Source organism: Diabrotica undecimpunctata, chromosome 3 (genome assembly GCF_040954645.1).
Source record: "Diabrotica undecimpunctata isolate CICGRU chromosome 3, icDiaUnde3, whole genome shotgun sequence".
Classification (NCBI taxonomy): domain Eukaryota; kingdom Metazoa; phylum Arthropoda; class Insecta; order Coleoptera; family Chrysomelidae; genus Diabrotica; species Diabrotica undecimpunctata.
Window position 1 is genome coordinate 32,885,503 of NC_092805.1, and position 23,725 is coordinate 32,909,227.

At 33.4% G+C, this 23,725-nt stretch overlaps 1 protein-coding gene across 2 annotated transcripts in view; it reads right to left on the reverse strand.

The window, feature by feature from the left end:
- Positions 1-23,725, reverse strand: part of LOC140435539 (rhomboid-related protein 1-like) — a 48,424-nt gene that overhangs the window by 12,089 nt on the left and 12,610 nt on the right. Inside the window, exons 2-3 of one of the 2 annotated variants that reach the window (XM_072524284.1) lie at positions 12,134-12,342; positions 331-597 (exon numbers count right to left, since the gene is read on the reverse strand). In XM_072524284.1, coding sequence (XP_072380385.1) covers positions 331-597; positions 12,134-12,342 — 476 coding nt within the window. The remainder of the gene's footprint in view (positions 1-330; positions 598-12,133; positions 12,343-23,725) is intronic. The other variant, XM_072524285.1, reaches the window with a different exon arrangement.

Below are 23,725 nucleotides of genomic sequence, written 5' to 3' on the forward strand. Positions count from 1 at the left end.
TTACTGGGGCTGTGTTAAGACTTTAACAATGAGTATATGATAAGCTGTTATGTGTATGTCTGTTGCGATTTTTTGTGGGTTCATTTTTGGTATGAATTCTAGAATTTCGTTTGCCATCCATTAATTTTAAATTATTGTTTGCTTAGTTTTTAAAAATTGCTTCATTTATATGTATGAGTGCGACTAATAGAGTCACCCACTAGTTTAATCAGTTCTTTCTTAATTTGTTAAGTGACCTGATCTTTTGTGGTGGGGTCTTTTTATTAGTGTAGACTCCGAACATATTCTAGAAGATTAAATAATAGAATGATATAAAGGAATAATACTTACTCTGAATGTAAAAATATATACGTGACGTATCTATAAATCTCTTGCCTTTTAAATGGCGTAAAAACTAATGCAGCTTCTATCTGATAAGTTGGACATAATGCTCTATTGGTGTAGAAGAAAATAACTTGAATAATGGATATTATCAACATTCCTACAATGTTTTTATTACACTTTACTTCGCTTTCGTAACTTCCTGTGACTGTGACTGTTCTTCTTAATTTTAAAGTTTTTCGATTCATCTGGGGTACTATTATAAATCTCAGAACTCTACAAAAGATATAATATTTACATGTAGTAACACGTTATTTAAGAAAGTATATTGATTTAACTACATATTAGGGTGAGTTGAATTTTTCAAATCGAACAAAACAAGTATGGGTATGAATCGGAAGTTGTATTCGACTATTACCTTGTGAATATCAGCCGTGAGCATTAATTTGTAAACTTTAAAAAATTATTACCATGGTTTATTCAATTCCGGAATGGGTAAATATCTTAACTAAATCGTCACAATTACCGTTATTGGTCGAATTCAAACCTCAAGATTTTCCAGGAGGTGCATACATAGAAACCGCAAAAATTATATACATGAGCCAGTATATTCGGTGATCGGTTGGTGGGACCATCTTTTTTACCATTTACCCTTTAATTAAGCCTTTACTCCAGTCGTCAGTAACGAAAATGCCACTGAACCTCTAAAAATCATACGAAGTTGAATTTTGCCAAGGATATTAATTTTGGGACTCCAAAAAAGATTCAAAAAAGTTTACTACTTTTACCCCCAGGCTTCCCCCTAACACCCCCCTCGCAGGGGGGGGAGGGAAACGAAAAAAAATCAATTTACCAAGACTACGGTGTATACCGTAGAAAAAAATGTTTTAAATAAAAAATGTAGCTGACATAATATTAAACAAAAATGTTTATAAGCATTTTTTGTGTAGAATGAACCGTTCTCTTAGAAACAACGCGTGAAGTCACCGTCGATTTTGCATGTCGGGCACGCGTGCGAAATCAATGTTCAATAAAATTTGTATCAGCTCGACGGTAAAAATTCGATATCTTCTGATTTAAGTGACCTATCGACAAAAATCAAAATGCGTTTTAAAGGTAAAGATTTTAGTTTTCGTATGTAGTTTTTGTATTTTGCCGCAAATAAACTCAGATTTTATACAGGTGTTACATAAATATACGTGGCGCAATTTTTGCCATTTTTTATGATTCTCACGAAACAAATACAATATATCCCTTTCATTGACTGGTCACTATAAACTTTCGATTACTAGAGGTTAGAGAGTACCTAACCTAACCTATAGCATGAAATTTTAGTTTTGAGTTTTGGTAACAAATGTGAGGCATTTGAAATATGCTTAAAAAACGCTGGATTTAAACTTTCACACAACAAACGATCCAAAATATTTTGCGTTTTTTATTCATATTTCAAATGCCTTATATTTGTTAGCACGACTCAAAATTGAAATTTCATGTCATAGATTTTTAATATTCATCTCTAAAAATGAAAATTTTACTACAACTGGTCAATGAAAGTGATCAATATTATTGATTTTACGAGAATAGTAAAAAAATGGCAAACATCGTGCCACGTTAATTTATTTAACACCTTTATAAAACCTGAGTTTATTCTCGGCAAAACACAAAAACTGCATACGAAAGATGCACTCTTTGTCTTCATTTTGATTTTTGTCGATAGGACATTTGGATCAAAAGATATCGAATTTTTACCGTTGAGCTGATTCAAATTTTATTGAACATTGATTTCGGACAAGTAACTGACATGCAAATCGACGGTCGCTTCAAGCGTTGTTTCTAAGAGAACGGTTCATTCTACACAAAAAATGTTCATAAACATTTTTATTTAAAATTATCTCAGCTACTTTTTTTAGTTGAAACATTTTTTCTACAGATCTGTACAAATCTGTACAGGTGTACAGATTCTTGGTAAATCGATTTTTTGTGTTTTTACTCCCGTGCGAGGGAGGATTTGGGGGAAAACCCCGGGGTGAAAGTAGTAAACTTTTTGCATCTTTTTTGGGATCCCAAAATTAATATTCTCTGCAAAATTCAGCTTGTTCGTATGATTTTTAAGGGTCAACTCTCTGACAACTGGACTACATAAAAATGTAAAAATAGCATAATGATTACCATTATGTTGACTAAATTATATTGTGTACAAAATCATTTTTATATGATAATATACAAATATTAATACTACAGGAAATAAAACGTAAAGAAGTAGATGTGGTTCTAAAACCATTTCCTCGTGGCATTTTTATGTTATCTATGGAAAAACATAACTTTAATTAAAAATAGGTAAAAAAGGTAATCAAATAGAAAACCGATTACATGCTGATATTATTTTCCTGTCAGCCATTTTGACAGGTAGTTCATTATAATCAACTGAACTATTTTATCCAATAAAGAAACCTCAAAAATATTAACAATATTATTTTTTCTACTCTCTTACTAGTAAATTGTATATTACCTACTATTGGATGCTAAGTAAATACATCAAAACAGATATTGACAATAATAGTAGTCTACTAGAAGTAATTACTAGCACGTAATAAAAAAAATACGCTCCAGTTCTATAAAAATGTGTAATATCACATAAGCTTTGTTAGTCAGTTGGTCGAGTTACCATGGAAACGAATAAACAGACGTATTTTGACAGATTAAAAATTATTATTCTGTCAGTGTAAATATAGTGGTAACTTAAATACAGATAAATAAAATGAGTTCATCGAATAGTGAAGATGAATTTATTAGCACACCACCCAATATTATGCAGTTAGCTGCGAACACTACCGAGAACCTATTACCAGAAAAATCTAGAGAAAGATATGAAAAGGTATATCAGCAATTTATGGATTGGCGTACAACAAATAATGTAAATTCATTTTCTGAACACGTACTCTTGGCTTATTTTGGAGAAATCGCTAAGAAATTTAAACCATCCTCATTATGGGCAATATATTCTATTCTGAGAAGTGTTATAACTTTGAAAAATAATGTTAATATTGAAAACTACCCGAAATTGCGAGCTTATCTAAAAGGCAATCAGAAAGTTTTAAAAACAAAAAATCTAAAATTTTACATCCTGATGAAATAAAACTTTTTTAAATGGAGCTTCTGATGTACAGTATTTGTTAATAAAGGTATGTTATTTAAAATTATAACAAATGTGCCTACTTATAATACTTTTATTTTAAGGTTATTGCAATTATTGGAATATATGGAGCTTGTAGGAAACAAGAGTTAAAAAATTATCAAATTTGATGATTTAAGTAGCATGTTATTGGTTAAAATTCCTGATAAGAAAACCAAAATATGTAGATCTTTCGTTATTTCCGGAAATTTCTATAAAATCTGCAAAATGCACTCGCTTCGCTCACGCGTTAAAATATCTCAATTGTTAATCGCCCTTATTAATAGACTTGTTGGTTAAATAACTATTAAAGTCCTCAAATTTAAAATATATATTGTATGTCTGAATTGTCGTTACAAATGAGGCAGATGGAATTAACATATTTGAAGAATTTTTATACCAATTAGTAATAAAACCTAAACGTCAACTGTTTTTTGCCAATGAATATTGTAAATAAACAAGTCGAAAAAATAGAGTCATTGATAATTTATACTATACTATGTACTATATTTATACTATACTATACTTATACTATATTTATACTATACTATACTATGTTCAATAATGCAAGTATGAAAATCAAATATTTTGACGGAGGGATTTTGGTAAATATGTTTGAACAAATTTTGATGCAAAAAAGTTTATATTATTATACTATTAACACGTTCATTGCCAACTACACCCATGGGTGTATTTTAAGGTTTTGTAGAGTTGCCACATACACCCATGGGTGTAGCACGGTCATAGTAACCATATGCGATCAATGTAACGCCGGCATATTCCGAATAGAATAAAATTTGGTAGGCAGGTTAAATGAACATTATACTAAAAATCTGTAACGCTGGTTGCTGACAGCAAAGGCTCAGAGAACGATATCATGTCAGTTGGCTTCTGGCACCCTAAGTGCCGGACTTGTGGGCGTTAAGTCATAATGTAAACAGACAAATGTCAGTTTTTTGTGTGTTTAAGTAGTGTTATTGTTTTAAATAACGTTGTTGTTGACATTTTTCGTTATATTATTGTTATTTAAAATCGTAAAGACAATGAGTAGTGCAGGGAGATCTTCTAGTGGCAATGAAGCAGGACCGTCCAGTGTAAATAAAAAGAGAATGAGGCTTTCTCAAAAATTATCAAAATATAAACGCAAGCGTCCTCTAAAAGATGATCAATAGCGACATATTTTAGAATCTGAAGAGGAGGATGAGTATATGTCTGCAGGATCCAGCGGTGACGAATATTCAGACAACAGTGATGAGTGGTGTACTGATGACGATTATCAATTGGAACATTTGACAGAAGAATTAGCAAATCAAAAAACTCCGCAAGTTGAAATGCCCGGTGCTACTACTTCTGGTAGACATTCTCCTACGTGGGTAGATATAGAAGAACTTCAAAAACTTTAATTTCGGAGCCGTCGATCATTCTTGGCAAACCTCGACAGTAACAATCTAATTGATTTTTTTACATTGTTACTTGATGAACATTTGCTAGAACTGATTGTTACAAACACTAAATAAAATGCTGTAACCATCTTTCTCTCTGAAAACACAAAACAGAAGTCTCGTATTACCTTCTGGAAGGAGCTGACTGTGGAAGAATTGAAAACTTTTATTGGATTATTATTGTTAACAGATACCATTTAGTTTTGAATTGGCATGGTTATGCGATACAAATTTTTCAATTTATTTTAGGTATGATATAGCTCTCGAGATTGTTGGACTACTGGTCCACACACAGGTTGTTTAAAACTAATTTTTCGAAGAACATGTCCAACAACAGATTTTTAATCATTATGCGATGCATTCATTTTGCACCAAATGATAATAATAATTAAGATCGTTTACGCAAAATACTTCCTGTAGTGGATCATTTCAATAGCAAAATGAAATCAATTTAAACTCCAGGTAAATCCCTTTCTTTAGATGAATCCATGATGTCTTGGAGAGGAAGACTTATATTCCGGCAATATATAATAATAATAATAATAATAATAATAATAGCGTTTATTGTCCAACAGAATCCATTTATAGGACAAAATACAATACTAAAATTAAATGATATATTAATAATTCATAAGTACTAACTAAATAACACATTTTTCGAGTATTTTACCTTAACATAAAGAAACTACTCAATCACCTAGGTAGATCTCAGTCATCCTAGTAAGCTGCTTTAAACTGCAGTGAAATATATCGCAGTAAGCACTTAAGGAATTATAATAGTTGCACATGAGAAATAGAGGAGAATTTAACATAAGATTAGTTCTAGCTTGTGTATTTCTGAACATAATCGAATTTCTCACTGGATAAGATGGAACGTTAAAATTTATTTGTCGAAGAATATCAGGGCAGTCAATGAGATTATGTAGTAGCTTGTACAGGAATATTAGGGAGGCATTAATTCGTTTAGATTCTAATGATACTACGTCCAAATCGCTACACAACTCACTATTGCTGATGCCCCTCTTGGGATATATGCCGTTAATTTTGAAAGACAAAAATTTTAAAAATTTACGCTGCACCTGCTCTATAAGTTGGATATGTACATCATAAAAAGGTGACCAAATGACAGAGGCATATTCCAGTTTACATCGTACAAAAGTGTAATAAAGTAATTTAATTGCCTTAATATTAGTGAGATTTCGACTATTTCTAATTATGAATCCATAGGATTTAAGTGCTTCTTTAACCTTTAAATTTACATGTTCAACAAAGGTGAGTTTATAATCAAATGTAACTCCAATTTCTTTAATTTTATTTAAACGTTCAAGTTCATTGCCATTGATAATATAAGGATGGTATAAATTAGACTGTTTCCTAGAGTAACTAACTACTTTGCACTTATTGGCATTTAGATTCAAATGATTTGCATTACACCATTCATGTACACGATTCAGTTCACTCTGCAAAAAATGACAATCATTAAGGTCACTTATCAATGAATAAATCTTTAAATCATCGGCATAACATAAACATGGTGGAGAAATTAATTCACACAGATCGTTAATAAATAACAAGAACAATAATGGACCTAGATTAGAACCTTGTGGAACCCCTGAAGAAGCTAGGTACTTTTCCGATTTGTAACCATTATAAGCAACAAACTGCGTTCTATTTGACAAGTAAGACATCATAAAAGTCACGGCATCCTCAGAAAGACCAAAGAGACACAATTTAGAAAGTAATACGCCGTGGTGAATTCTGTCGAACGCCTTCGTAAAGTCAGTATATATGACGTCAACTTGACTTCTATTATCTAGGGCCGCTGAGATATATTGTGTGACCATTAATAAGTTTGTCACAGTGGACCGGTTGGAGACAAAACCATGTTGATATTGAGACAGCTGATTACGAGTGCGTGAGTAAATACGATTATACAAAACTATTTCAAAGACTTTCGATAGATTGCAAATAATGGAAATTGGTCTGTAGTTTTCTACCTGACCCTTTTCACCAGTTTTGAATATTGGGCACACTTTTGACTCCTTCCAGAGACTCGGATATTCCTTGTTAAGAAGACATAAATTAAAAATTTTTAATAGTGGCACAGTTAAGGCACCTATGCAATCCTTAACCAAAAAGGATGGAATATTATCAGGTCCACACGTCATTTTGTCTTTCAATTTCTTACTAGCTAAAATTATCTCAGACTCTAAAATAGGATAAAAATTTAAGTAATCTGCGTTGATTGAGGAAGAGTTAGCCTTGAAATTAATATCTGATGACAGAAAAACACTCTTGAAAAATTCTGCAAACATATTCACAATATTTTGTGGGTCGGAGGTAGTAATGTCATTATATTTCATCACACCAGGAATTCTTGAACTTTTATTTTTTGAATTTACGTACGACCAAAACTTCTTGGGGTTGATGGATAAGGCAATTTGTATATTCTCGACATATACATTGTAGGCCAAACTGACTTTTGATTTGACAAGGTGTCTTAACCGTTGAAACTCAAGCAAATCACACTGATTTTTGAATCGTTTAAACTTTTTTCTAAACTTTGCTTTTAATTTGATGTTGTGAATGATATCAGCATCGAACCAGGGTGGGTATTTATGGCTAAAGTTTTTGTAAACTGGAATATACTTATTGAACACAGAAAAAATCTTATCGTAAAAGTTATTTAAAGTTTCATTAACGTCATTAGAAGTATCCAGAGAGTTCCAATCCGTTTCATACAGTTCTCGATATAAAGCAGGAAAATTGGCTTTTTTAAAGTTGTAAGTTAATTGCTCCAAACCATACCTAAATTTAGGCTCTTTTACAAATATATCCGTAAACGTTATTAGAAGAGCTGGATGATGAGAGTCTTCATAGACCAAAGGTGAGTCATCATGCTTCACTTCACAACTGTAATGCGATAAGACCAAATCTAGAAGTCTACCCAAGTGATTAACAACATTGTTAAATTGTCTAAGGCCAGTAGAGCCCGCAAAACTTAAAACTACAGAAGTTTTGAAATCAGACATATCATTATCTATAAACCTTGAAACATTGAAATCGCCTAGTACTATGCAGTCATTATTTAAGTAATCAAATTGCCCTAAGCAATCGAGAAAATATTCAAAGTCTACCAAACTTAACTTATCAGGTAAATAAACAACAACTATATAAAAATATTTGTAACCAATCCGGCACTTGACAATAATAAGATCAATAAGTGGAAATTGTGCGTCGAGAGCCGTAATGTCCAATATTTCAGATGTTATGAAATCTTTTAACGCAAGCACTACACCACCACCCTTCACCTTGTCCACCTCATGGAATTTTCGGTCTTTTCTGTATACGACATAATTATTCGGAAAGAGTTCCATACTCGAAACATCACTGCGTAACCACGTTTCACTTAATGCTATGATGTCGAATTCACAATCACTAACGTTGGCATTAAACAATGAAATTTTGCTATTAAGGCCGCGTACATTTTGGTAATAACATGTAATTTCAACGTGTTGGGATTTACTTGATCTGGAATTGCTGGACACATTTACTTTAAAGAGCTCTCAGTTTTACTGACTATGGTAGGTCTACCCCTTACATACTTAATGATCAGATTTTGTTCTCCATTGTCTGTTCGACGTTTCAGTTCTGTCCGGAGTTCATTTAGGTATTGTCTCTGTCGAGGTGTTTTATCATCAGAAATTGAAATAGCAGAGAAAGTAGATGTGGCTAATTTATTCTTGATACGCAAAATAGACTTGGCCTGCGCGGGTGTTGAAAAGGTCACTTTCATTAGACGGGCCTTATTAGATCGTTTACCAATTCTGTGTACATGTCTTGCAGAAATCGGATTTGCATTACCACCTTGTATTGTAGTTAGAATATCATTTACTTTATTATTATCTTCCATAGCAGAATTAGTTTCTGGGACGTTATACAAAATGATATTGTGCGATCGATTAATACGGTCCATGGCTTCTTCGATTATCTCTTCCTGATGTTCGGATTGTATTGTAGGATTAATATTAGCTATTTTCCTTTCCAGCTCCTGCATTTTAGTTTCCACAAGATTCGTTAAAAATTGCTTTAATTGAACAAACTTGTCCTCTCCGTTGCTACAAGTATTACATAGTACTTTGATATTTTTACTACGCATTCGTGTAATCCGACTGACATCCTCGCCCTGTAATCCAATGCATGAAGTATGCAAAGAATTCATACATCCCGAACATTTTATAATTTGAGTGTTTATGGTAGATTGCTTACAGTTTATACACACAGGCATAATTAATTATTTTTCGTCCAATTTTCGATTTAAACCAAATCAATTAAATAGCAATTATACTTTGTAGGTAGATAATCGATATTCGACAAATGATAAATTAAACCAGTTTTTTTTGCCTGTTTACTGATATGAACGGCAATATAACCAATTGTTGCATATATCGGGATTCACAAAGGATGACCAATAAAAATAGGTACTCACGGTTGTGGATCTTGTGATAATAAACACTTTGTGAAAATTTCACTAAAAACTGACTTGTATAACTCAATTAAATTAATGTTTAATGTGAGGCACAAATGTTTTTCGACTTTTATGTATAAATACTTATGATACTCATAATATATACAAAATAAACGTCATAAGTATGGTATTAAACTGTACATGTTGACACAACCTGATGGATTGGTTCACAATTTTATCGTTTACAGTGGAGCTGGGGATGAAACCAGCGGTACTGATCACACAGAAAAAGTGGTATTGAAGTTGTTAGAGGAGAAATATAATCTTGGATATTCGGTATTTATGGATAGGTTTTATAATAGCTATGAATTGGGACGAAAACTGCTTACAAAAGGAACCTATTATACGTAAAAGGACAAGAGAGGTATTATACTTAACTATGGAATTTGGTAATACAATGACGGAAACCACCAATAAACGAGGTCTAGCAAAGTTGAAACCTACAGCCATTTATGAATATAACAAACATATGTCCGGCATTGACCGTCATGAACAAATGCTCGCATATTATCCGTGCTCTCGGAAAACTTTGCGTTTGTATAAGAAATTGTTTATTCATATACTGCAAATATTGTTACGAAATTCACTAATTTTATACAATAATTATTCAGGACAACCAAGAAAGTCGCTATATAATTTCTTACTATTAATTTTGGTGACTTAGTTTGCCAGAGAGTGGTGTTGAAAATAAAAATAAAATTGACCTTGAAAAAACAATTGAAGCAAATTACGGTACAGGAGATACTTTAAAAAAAGGTAAAATGAATCCTAAGGAAGGAGTGCCTAGTATGCAGGAGGCAAAATAAAAGAAAAGCAACTATTTATGTTTGCAAAGCTGGATCGCCTGGTTTTTGTGTCGAGTATTTTTTTAAACACCATTCGCCCTAAGTGATTTAAGTGCTGTATTTTTTGTTTTTTAATGCCGTATCGCCAAAAATTAATGAAAATTTAACTTACATCCATAGGTGTAACGGCAAAGAAATAGGTATTAAATTATATAAATGGAACATTTTAGTCAGGTACTTAATATAGAGGACGAAGAAGAAAAATTTAAAGACGAAAAATATAAAGTAAGCCGAACAGTCGAAACAGATGTGAGGGAGTAGGGGACAGTTAACAAATTTATATATCTGCAAGCACTTGTCAACTTTGACAATAGCACCACCACAGAGAGTAACCGCAGAATTTGTATGACTAACAGATAATAGGGAGGAGGGGACAGTTTACAAATTTATATAATATCTACAAGCACTTGTCAACATTGACAATAGCACTACTTTAGAAAGTAACAGCAGAATTTGTATGGCTAACATATTATTTTGTGCCGAATTCCCTTTTCCAATTCTCAAATATTTCAAGAAATTCAAAAAATTCAAAGTTGAAGCTTTACAAAATAATGATACGCCCATTCCTGACATACTGCTCAGAGACTTGGACTCTAACAAAAAGCAATGCAAACAGTTAAGGATGTTTTGAAAGGAAGGTAGTGAGTGGATTTTTTTTTGTTTTCGTCTTTTATTAGGGCCGTCAAAATGTTCGAAACATACCTTGGTCCTAAAAGGTGGACAGAATCGCCTTTCAACCTCAGTTATGAATGATTCCTCCAGCGTGGCCACTATGATATTCGAGACCGCATGCAGGAGTTGTTTGGACACCATCATCGTCAATGCTAGAAACGTACGTGCTAAAAATACAGCCTTCTCAACTATGAATTACCGGCCGGATTGCCCTGCTTGGGACGCAACGTCGTCACAACATTCACTCGATCTCTCATTCTCTTCCTCTGTTCCTCTCTGTTCATATTCAATCTCACCCCTTCTCGTTATGCCTTATCTTCTTGCTTGCTCCTGGGTGCCCTGCCTCCGTTTGGGTCGCCTGTCTTCTTGATTATTTCTCTCCAACATTACTTTTACATATCTCTGAACTGCTTTCCACCGATCTGACGATCGAAGCATCTTCTCCACCAGTTCCGCAACTGATTGCACACTACGTCCTAGCTCTCTCAAGCAGGCTCCTATGCACGACAGAAGGCAAACAGGTCAATACTTACGTTCCCTTTTGGAGAGTAGCACGAGCTTCGAGATCTTATAATTTGCCAAAAATCGAGTTTCAAGCAGTGCATTCGTACGTTACAAATGCCACGTCGGCTCTAGACTGTTTAGTTTCATTTTGTTATAATGTAACGATGTGCTGAACGTTCAAAAGTTCGAACCGTGGGAGTGTCGATAATTACGCATCCATTTCCACGACGAGACGACGAGGTGGGGTTCGGAGCGGCTATTTAGAGCGACTGGCGGAATTAAGACTTGCTTCAAAATAAATCGCTTTAAAATTATAAGAAAAATTACAAGAAAAGTAGAAAAAATCGATGTTTTTAATAATTTTTAAATATTTTAATTTTTTTTTTGAAGTTATGACATAAAAAAATCAGCATGCCACCTCTCACATCCAAATGTAGTCGTTTTTTTTATAGATCCGCCCTGGTTTAGTCTGTAAAGGAGACCCAGAATTGAAAAATCTGTCAATATCTAATTATAAATCACACACAAAAAAACACACCTCAAGAAACATGTGCACCCTATTCTGTTTACGTCTCTTACAGGCTATTAGACTAAACTATGGAGTATTTTTGGACATGCTTTTTATATTAAATATTCAATAATGTATTACCTATTAGCTATATTTCGAAAGGTTTCTTTAAACGTCCTGTCATTAATCATCTCTAGGAATTCTTCAAAATCAAGTTGTCTATCTTTGTTGGTGTCGAATTTATTATACAGGCATTCCAAAACATTGTCTGGGATATCGATATGTTCTTGAGTTTCCAAGAAATTTTTTAATTCGAATATGCTTACAAGACCGTCTTTATTTGCGTCGCACTGAAAAAAAAAACAAATAATTAAAACAGTTCTGGAGAATATTTAATGGAGAATTTTATGGAGAATATTTAATGTTTCTTTCAACATGACGAATATGACCATTAGTTCATACGCAATAGATATAGAGACTTATTTGGTCATCTTTGACAACTGCAGTTCTTTTTTAAACAATGACTACAGGCTATATGCTGGACCCTAAGAACATAGTACGCCCACAAACCACCCAATGAAATTGTATCTCCAATAGATTATTTTAAAACATTTTTTGATGGCGAGTTATTAGAAATAATAACATATCAAAGGAACATTTATTCCGAACAACGTTCTGGTATCTCAGTAAATATGAACAAAAACAAACTGACGGATTTTTTGGCAATTGAACTATTAATGGAAATTGTTTAAATGCCAGCTTATGCAGATTATTGGAAGGGTCAATTTAGATACATGAAACTACTGAAAATATCAAGAAATGCGTCGTTATCTACATTTTGTCGATAATAATTCAATTAGTGGCAACCGTTATTGTAGTGTCGCAACTAATAGAGTAGACAGCTGCTGGCTGTAATAGTGTTACATACAAGGCCAAAATAAGATATGGACTATCTGTCAATATAAAAAATAAAAAGAACTAACCTAATTATTAAGATGTAAAATGGCAGCAAGGAATAAAGAGCTTTAAGTAACAAGTACTGGGTTTCAATACATTACAATTGGCGACGAGGAAAAATAAATACATATAGAAATGGCGGAAGGCTTAGTGCCAACAGTGTTAAGAACTACCATTGGATCCATGGCAGAATTCAGATTGGGAGACGATTGGACCACATGGGAAGAACGCCTGGAGCAGTATTTTTGTGCAAACTACGTAGAAGAAGACAAGAAGGTGTCAGTTCTACTTACACTGATTGGGGAACAAGCTTATAAAACTTTACGGGACATATGTGATCCAGTCAAATCAAAAGACAAAACATATGTTGAGCTATGTACAATTCTACAGAAACAATTTACTAAAAGAATATCAGTGTTCAAAGAGAGAATTAGCTTTTACGAATTAAAGCAAGCAGAGAAAGAAACTATACGGCAGTGGTATGCTCGTCTAAAAAGCAAAGCGAGTGAATGTAAGTTTGGTAATATATTGAGTTCTGTACTTAAAGCTCTTAAAGATAAGTTCATCACAGGACTAAAGAAGGGGCCTATATTGGATCGTTTATGTGAAGAAGAACATACCCTAAGTTTTGAGGCTTTGGTGGAGATAGCTTTAAAAAAAGAGGCAACTTTTGAACAAGTAAATTGTACCACAGAGATCCATGCAGTAGGTTCAGTGAGAAGGTCTCAAACAGCAGGGGCCAACCAGAACCAAAGAATTAGAGAAAACAACACGATGCAGAATTCAAAATGCCAGCACTGTGGAAAAGGGAATCATGTGTTTTCAGCTTATCGTTATAAGACATATCGTTGCAGATTATGTAGCAAAATAGGGCATTTGGCTCAAGTATGTCCTGGGAAAAGAAGCAATTACGTGTCAGTGGAGGCAATTGAGGAGGAACAATTCCAGCGAAAAGAAGAAGAGACAATTGATTATGTTGAAATGTACTATGTAAGTAATGAATATGTTAAACCTTCTAAAATAGAATTATTTATAAATGGTCAGCCCCTATTAATGGAGATAGACTCCGGAGCTGGTATATCAGTGATACCAGACAATATTTTTAAACAGAAATTTGATAAAACCTGGTTAAAACCTACCAATACTAGATTAAAATGCTATAATGGTTCAGTGATTACTCCGGAAGGAGAATTTATTGCAGAAGTCAAATATCAGGATATTATGCATAAGTGTAAGTTAGTCATTGTTAAAAACGGGAGTACTCCATTAGTAGGAAGAGACTTAATAAAACTTTTTAAAATACAAATTACATTTGATCAACATGTAAACAAAATAGAGAGTAATAATTTAACTGAGTTATTAAGTACATATGAAGGTTTATTCAAAGATGAATTAGGTTGTTTTAAGTATGAAAAGGTGAAATTACAGGTGCAACCAATGGTCAAACCTATTTTTTATAAACCACGGCCTGTGCCTTTTCTATTTAAGGAATCAATTAATAAAGAATTAGATCAGTTGGTTGAAAAGGGAGTAATTTCTTTAATTGAAAACTCTGAATGGGGTACACCTTTAGTGCCAATAATTAAAGAGGGTGGAAAGATACGTTTATGCGCTGACTACAAGGTAACGGTAAACAGATTTCTACATGATGTAAAATATCCTTTACCTCGTATTGAGGAGCTTTTTACTGCTCTTCAGGGTGGGGAACATTTTACAAAGCTAGATTTAAGGAATGCTTATAATCAATTAGAATTAGAGGAAAGTACAAAATTATTGTTATCTTGGAGTACGCATAGAGGTATATATAAAGTAAACAGGTTACCCTATGGTACCAAACCAGCCTGTGCCATTTTTCAGAAAATATTAGAAAAAGTTTTGCTAGGAGCTAAAGGAACCATTAACTTCATGGACGATATTGTGGTCACAGGAAAGAATAGAGACGAGCATTTAAAAAACTTACAGGTAGTGTTAGATAGACTGTATAAGGCAGGGTTCAGACTTAACTTGAATAAATGTAAATTTTTTCAACCAGAAATACGGTATTTAGGACACTATATAAATAAAGGAGGTCTACATAAAGACCCAGATAAAACTAAAGCTATTTCAGAGATTCCTAGACCTAAAAATGTAACAGAAATTAAAGCTTTTGTGGGTATGGTCAATTATTATGGAAAATTTGTACCGAATTTATCATCTGTGCTCAGTCCTTTGTATAAATTGCTAAAAAAAGATACTCCTTTCATTTGGTCCAAAGAATGTGAAAGATCTTTTGAAAATGCAAAAGCAGCAATATTGTCAGAGCAAAATTTAGTATATTTTGATCCGATTAAACCAATAAAGTTGGTATGTGATAGTTCAGAGGCAGGTATAGGTTGTGTGCTTTTTGCATACTTTCCCAGATGGTTCAGAAAGGCCAATCAGTTTTGCATCTAGGTTATTAAACAAAGCAGAATCTAATTATTCAGTAATCCATAAGGAAGCCTTAGCAGTTTTCTGGGGAGTAAAAAAGTTTTATCAGTACCTCATGGGTCACAAGTTTACTTTATGTTCTGATCATAAGCCACTTCAAGCAATATTTGGGGAAAATAAAGGAATTCCTCAGAAGGCTGCAGGTAGACTTCAAAGGTGGGCATTTTTCTTGAGTGGATTTAATTATACTTTTCAATATGTCAAGGGTTGTCAGAATGGAGGTGCTGATGGTCTTTCTAGGCTTCCACATGCAACAAAGGAGGAAGGAGAGATTACATATGATTATTTTAAGTTTTTAGTAGAAGACAAGGTGCCCATTAGTGCAGATATTTTGATCAGAGAAACTAGACTAGATTTTATACTAGGGAAAGTTTACCGGTTTGTAAGAGATGGTTGGCCAGATGAAGTAGCAGAGGAGTTGAAACCTTTTAAAAGGAGGCAATTGGAATTAGGGATAGACAATGGGTTGCTAATGTGGGGCTTTAGAGTAATTGTTCCAGAGAAAGTTAGGAAGCAGTTATTGGAGGAGATACATGGAGCCCATAATGGAATGGTAAGAATGAAGACAATAGCGAGGCAATATTTCTGGTGGCCAAACCTTGATTCAGAAATTGAAACATATGTAAAAAACTGTGAGCCATGTATGAAAAACTCACAGAATCCTCAGAAGTCAGTATTAATAAAGTTTCAAGAAGCCAAAGGTGTCTTTGATCGCATACATATAGATTTTTTAGGACCCATAAAAGGAAAAATGTGTATAATATTGATAGACTCATATTCAAAGTGGCCAGAAGTCTTTATTATGAATAAAATTGATACAAACTCCACTATTAAATGTCTGAGAGAGTGTTTTGCCAGATTTGGATTGCCAAACACCATAATATCAGATAATGGCCCACAGTTTGTTAGTACAGAATTTGAAACATTTTGTAGAATGAATGGCATCATTTACAATATTTCGCCCCCATATCACCCCTCAACAAACGGAGCAGCAGAGAATAGTGTAAAACATTTTAAAAGTTCAATGAGTAAGTTGTTTGTAGATCATGTATCAGATCATAGGGTTTGTCTGAGCTTATTAGCAAATATTTGTTTTCATATAGAAATACACCTCACAGTTCAACAGGGGAAACCCCTTCCAAACTCATGTTTGGCAGACATATTACAACACGTTTAGACTTTTTAACAAGTACAATGAGAGAAAAGGCTAGGGCCAATCAAATTAAATATCATGGTGCTAGACAAGTTACCTTTGAAGAGGGTGAGGTGGTTTACACTAAAGACTATAGGAATTTGAATAAGCCTTCATGGGTAAAAGCGATAATTGTGTCTAAAATAGGGCAAATAACTTATATATGTAAACCAATTCAAAATGATAAATTGCTTTGGAAAAGACATATTGATCAAATACTTAAGTTAGGAATGTTCTATGATGATATTCATTTTGAGTTGGAAAAAGGGGAGTCAGTTGAGAAAGAGAAAGGTGAATATAGGGAAGGGGAAGGGTATGATAATAAGGAGGAGGTTTTGTTGTCAGAAGATAGTGATGATAATGCGGTAGTGGATATTACGGGAGTGTCGGGAGTGCAAGCTAGACATCTGAAAGACTCTGAAGTGCGAGCCAATCCGATATTACCTCAAAATTGGGAAATGTCGACAGCGGCTGATGGTGTGGGTGTAAATGAAAATAAACAGGATAATTGTAAAAGTAATCCTAGTGACAATAAATGTAATATTAGCAATAGGGTTGATAGCTCTAATAGTTGCGATAGACCTCGCCGCATTATTAAGCCTCCTGAGAGGTTAAATTTATAAATTCATGTCTTAAGGGTGGAGAGATGTAGTGTCGCAACTAATAGAGTAGACAGCTGCTGGCTGTAATAGTGTTACATACAAGGCCAAAATAAGATATGGACTATCTGTCAATATAAAAAATAAAAAGAACTAACCTAATTATTAAGATGTAAAATGGCAGCAAGGAATAAAGAGCTTTAAGTAACAAGTACTGGGTTTCAATACATTACAGTTATCATAAAGTTAGACCTGTCATAAATCATGTAAGACGTAAGTTACTAAAAATTCGAGAAGAAAGACTAATGTCCATCGACGAAATGATGGTTCCATACGAAGGGAAAAAAGCTGGTTTTAGGCGGCAATATATAAAAAAAAAGCTTAAGAAAAGAGGGTAATTACCTACATACCCAAACACATAATATAAAATGTACGAATTAGGACGTGCATCTATGTTTTGTGTCGAAACGAAATTGTTTTTACGATTTTCATATAAGCAGGTTTTCATTGTAAATTATTGTTAATAAAATAAATCAGTACAGCCCTGAGTGTTATTTCATTTTTCTGCCGAAATTTGATTTCAAAAAAGTAAGCGCAGGTACTCACGTACAAATCAAAGTCAAATTTGTTAAAAAAAAAAAGTTTATTGGTGAAAATAAATTAATTGACGACGCACTTCGACAAATAAGATACCAGAGGCTTTGTTAATTTGGTATAAAGTCTGTTTGTTATTAGATCCTTAATTTTAAATCTCAAAGAAGAATACTGGATAAAGCAACACTTACCAACAGATATCTTAAATTACAAATCAAATGACATCAATATTAAAAAAAAATTATCAAGTCCTTATACGATAGAGTCGAAATGACTGGTTTGAACGAAAATTCGTTCTTAGAGGAGAAACATTTGTTAACAGTTTTATTAAAAAATGATTACCCTGTGTCTTTTATAAATAAAGAATAGACCGAATAAACAAGAACAACTTAGAACGGGATCCTATAAAATTCACAAGAAATAATACGAAGAAAATAACAATACCATATACAAGATTATCGGACAAACTTAGAACGATGGAAAATAAATTTCAAAAAATAAAATAACAAAATAAAAAAACATTTCAAGAACATTTAAAACAGTAAATATAATAAAGATCTATTTTATTTAATACATACTAAACGTAGCAATGGACAAGAAACAAAAAAGAATTATATTTACACAATACCTTGTGAATGTGAACATTTTCTTTAAGTGAAACATCAAGACTATTAAACGTTAGAATCATCATTTAATCTTCGCTTATCCACTGCTGGACATAGATCTCCCTCATAATTTTCCATCTATTTCGATCTTGTGCCTCTTGCATCCAATTCCTATGACAACGTTTTAGATCGTCAGTCCAACGTGTTGGTGGACGACCTCTGCTTCGGTAGGCATCATCTCTTGGTCTCCATTCCAGTATCCGCTTTGTCCATCATTATCTGTCATTCGAGCCACGTGACCTGCCCAGTTCCATTTCAGTTTTGCTAGTCTCTCTACTGCATCAGCCACTCCTGTTCTTTGTCGTAGCTGGCTATTTGGGATCTTGTCTCGTAGTGAAACGCCCAACATAGCACGCTCCATGGCCCTTTGACACACACGGATCTTTTGAACTGTTCTCCTTGTCATGGTCAACGTTTCCGCACCGTAGGTTAACACTGGCAAGACACACTGGTTAAACGTTTTTCTTTTAAGGCATATTAGTATATCAGACGATTTGAAAATGTGGTTCAGCTTGCCGCAGGCTGCCAAAGTCAGTCTTATACGACGGAGAAGTTCAACGGTTTCCTCAAGCTCACTCCCCCTTCTAGCGAGGAAAGGTAGAGCTGATTTAAAAGTTCTTTGGCCTCATCTATCCTATCAGCTATTAGTACAATATCATCTGCAAACCTTAGATGGCTAAGCTTTTCTCCGTTTATGTTTATGCCCTTGTCGGTCAGTTTTGCCCTTTTACATATATATTCCAGAAGCGTAGTGAACAGTTTCGGCGATATGGTGTCCCCCTGGCGTACTCCACGTTGTATCGGGAATTTCTGGGTTTGACGATCACCCACTCTAACACTGGCTATTGCGTTTTGGTATATGTGTTTAATTATATTTATATACCGATAGTCAATTCGGCATTCTGTCAAGGCTTCCAACATTTTTTGTTGATTTACGGTGTCGAATGTCTTTTCATAGTCGACAAATAATAAAGCTAGTGATTTATTTTATTCAGTGCATTTTTCTTTAAGATTTTTTATTACCAGTAGGTGACCGTTTGTTCCATATCCTTTTCTAAAACCCGCCTGAATAAACGTTTCTAAAACGTTTCTAAAAAACGTTAGAATAAGTGAACATCAATCTTATATCAAAAAAGAGAATTTAATGGATCTGAAATATGTAAAGACGCATCAGAAAATAAACGTAGAGTTCAATGGAAAAATTCACGTATAGTCCTGAAAAAACAGATGGCAAAAAGAGAAAAATCAAAGGAGCGTCTCTAATTAGGTTAAATGAAACCAATTGCGTCGCAAATTCCTAGGCAGAATGCAGTACGGTCTGGTTGCCTATTAAAAGAGGAAATGGTTGAGTTTGCCGAAAGTACAAGCTGATTATAGCCGCAAATGTCAAACACGGAACAAAAAATTTCGATATAGCAGTGTTGGCATGTTTTTATAATGTAGATGCTGTATGCTTCAAATATAAAAGGATAAAGCTTTAGAAAAGTACATTTTGTTTATATTATGTTATGAATTCTGCAATTTTTGATTTATATAAAACAACAATAAGTAAATATTTGTTTCTTTGTAGATTAATTGCAGTTAATTATTAGAAATTTTTTTAGCAATTACCCTTTGTTTGATAGATTAGGGGATAGATTTGGCAATCGTCAAATTAGCAGTTGCCAGATTACAACAGATGTTTACAATTAATCTCGAAAAAGACAAATATTTACTCGTTATTGCTTCATATAAATTAAAAATTGCAGAATTCATAAAATAGTATAATCAAAATGTACCTACTTTTTAAAAGCTTTATCTCTTTATGTTTGAAGCATACAACATATGCATTATAAAAGCATGCCAACACTGCCAAACCGAAATATTTTTGACATTTGCGGCTATATTCAGCTTGTACTTTCGGTAAACTCAACCGAGGAAATTAATAGACAACATATACCACTACTAGTAAGTCAATGACATATCGAAGATATATCATTTATGTTTTAAAATAACATATATAAAATCAGAGTTTGGTATTAATATTGAGAGTAAACTATCTCGACTATGTCATGAGGTATTTTCCTGGTTTTTTTTCTTATGATTTACTATGGGATCACTAACATGAGAATTTTAGTAACATCACTGCATGCAATTGTCTTTTAAAAAAGACAAATCACATGCTTTGATTTTTCTAAAGGGGATTATTAAGTTATAGTTGATTTCATGTAATCGAATGAACTATCTTACAATAAAGTCGTCCCAGGAACGCAACTCAGCAATATTGACAATATCATTTTAAAGTCATCTACTTTAAAGTGTATAATATATGTCTGAATTATCAATGTAAATAAGACAGATGAAATTAAAATTTTAGAATTTTTTTTAAACCAAGGAACAAAAACAAAGAATTGTTTAATTTCTTAATATTTTGTATTTTGAGAACGATTTCCGAATGGAAACTTGTAACGTCAAAATAAATTTATTTTAGAGTGAAATTGAGGATTGTTCCCAATAAAAAATAGTAAAATCGGATATGTAATAACAGAAAGTCACAGTAGATGTACGAAGAAAATAATAGAATGGAATCCCATAGGTAAATAGAACCACCTAGGATATACAGGATAAACGAAGTAGACAAAGCCTTAATAAAAAGGGGGATGATTGACGATATTGTATCATTTTACTTTGCCTTTCCCGCTGTCATTTTTTGTAAAACAAAAAAACACTTTTTTCATATTATTATTTCATATTATGTATAGACAAAATTACTTACAAGGCTAAAAATGCTTTTAAAATATTCACGCAGATCTGGATCGTTTAAAATTCGCCATGACAACGTTCGTTTTTCTACTTTTTCATAATCATTTTGTTCCTCCATTTCGACGTTAAACACAACTGCAGACATTATTGCGATGTTGTAAAATTAAGTTGATATGTGCCTACATGCTGATAAACAGCTGATAGTAGACATTCGACATTCTTTTTGATTACCGACTTCTATAAAGTCAACATATCGGACATTCATTTCCTAGTTATTTATCTTATGACATCCCATATGCACATATTAAACTTACAATATGTTATATAAGAAGCAAAAAGTGAAAAGTAAAAAAAATACCACAAAATTTTACAAACAAGGACGTTATATAATCATAAACAGAAATCTATTTCATTGGTTGTAATTCTGGTGGTAGCCGCCTAAGCCCTGAATTGGCACTCCTCCACCACTAACACCACCGTACGTTGTAGGATACTTCTTGTTTAGGGAGTCTGGAAATTTGCCATGGTTTGTGCGAACTCCATTGTGATATGTCTATGTTTTTCTTAATACTTTAAAGCAGGTAGTTTTTGTATTATACATCATAGATTCTGGACTGGTGGAGACTGCGACCATTCCATCTACCATGAAGTGACAACATCGAATTTTGGCTCAGACAGTTGTTTGACTGGACTTCAGTCGTTTCCTCTCAAGACAATTTTAATGATTCTGTTATAAAGTAAGTATAGTTTAGTTATCTCATAACAGGCTTATCGTTATTGTTTATGAAGTCAAAGTGAAAGTTCGTTGCAATGGTTGAATCCTCCAAACAAAAACAGATAAAAATACACTCAAACATAATGTGTTCTGTCGTCCTCTTTACATATTCAAATTAGTTTAACTGTTTTTTCCATCTCCTCGCATATATTGCGGTCCATTTTCATTTGGTAATATAGAATAAGATCAAATAATGAGGTTATGGAAATATGGAAATATATGGTCAACCAACAATAACAATCGCTAAAAGAAAGATGTTAAGTTGGCTTGTTCATGTTACAGTATTAAGACTGATATAATCCCAAAATGGTTAATTATTTTAGAAACAGGTACTAAAATAGAAAACGGACGACAACGAAAAAAAAGGCTGACGTCTTCGAAGACTTGAGATCGCTACAAGTCTATGACTGCAAAACATTGGCACTAAAAAGAAAAAAAGGAAGAAGTACCATCTGGTCCTGTAAGGCCTGTTGCGCTGCTTTATATATACAGTGCTTTGTAAAGAATTTGTAAAAATTTAATATAATTAAAAAAATATTATAACCCTGACTTGGTTATCAATTTTAAATAAAATGAATTAAATTTTGTTATTGTGGCCATCCATATTTTCTTCTTTTACTATCGTCAGCGAAAAGTTGGATATTAAAGTCGTATATTTTTATTTGATATTAACATAGTTTGGGTTCAGTTGTTTTAAATAGTGAAGTATTTTTATTAATTAGTTGTAAACTATGCTTCGAAGACGTTTAAATATTGTCCAAGTGCAACAGGTTGTGAGGTGGATCAACGAAGAGTTAAAGAAACTTGAAGTGGCTCAACGTTTGGAGTTTTCACAAAGTGTTGTAAATAGAACTTGCAATCATTATCTTACAAATGGTGTAGCCTCATATGTTAATGGCGGAGGGCGACAAGGGAGTCTATCTATCTATCTATACAGCCCTTGCTGTCCAATTTTGGACATAGGCCTCCTCTTCCTTCTTCCACGTCTCTATATTGTAGGCAGTTTGTATCCACTTAGGGCCTGCGTGTTTCTTCAAGTCATCTGACCATCGCATTTGTAGCCTTCCTCTTTTTCGTTTGTAACTAGATGGTCTCCAGTGTATAATCATCCTATTCCATCTGTCATCTTTCTGTCTTATGGTATGTCCAGCGAACTTCCACTTAAGTTTTGCTATCTGCGTTAATACATCGGTCACTTTTGTTTTGTTGCGGATCCAAGTATTTCTTTTTTTGTCTGATAGCCTGATGTTCAGCATTTGCCTTTCCATGGCTCTTTGGGTCTTTGCTATTTTTTCCATGTTTTCGTTTGTAAACGTCCAAGTTTGAGAACCGTAGGTGAGAACAGGTAGTATACATTGGTTGAAGACTCTGGTTTTTAAATATTGGGGGTATTTTCTATTTTTTAGTATATAGGAAAGTTTTCCGAAGGATACCCAAGCCAACCGTATCCTTCTCTTTATTTCTCCGGCCTAATTTTCTTTATTTAATTTAATTAGTTGTCCCAAATATACATATTCTTTTACTTGTTCTATAGTTGTTTGTGCAATTGTAATTATTAATTCTTCTGGTTGGTTGGTCATAATTTTCGTTTTATTATAATTCATTTGTAGACCTATTTTTGTTGATTCGCTATTTATTTCATCCATCATATTTTGCAATTCTTCCCTTTTATCTGTTATTAATACAATATCGTCTGCATATCTTAAATGATTCAATTTGTGTTAATACCCCGTTTTTCCC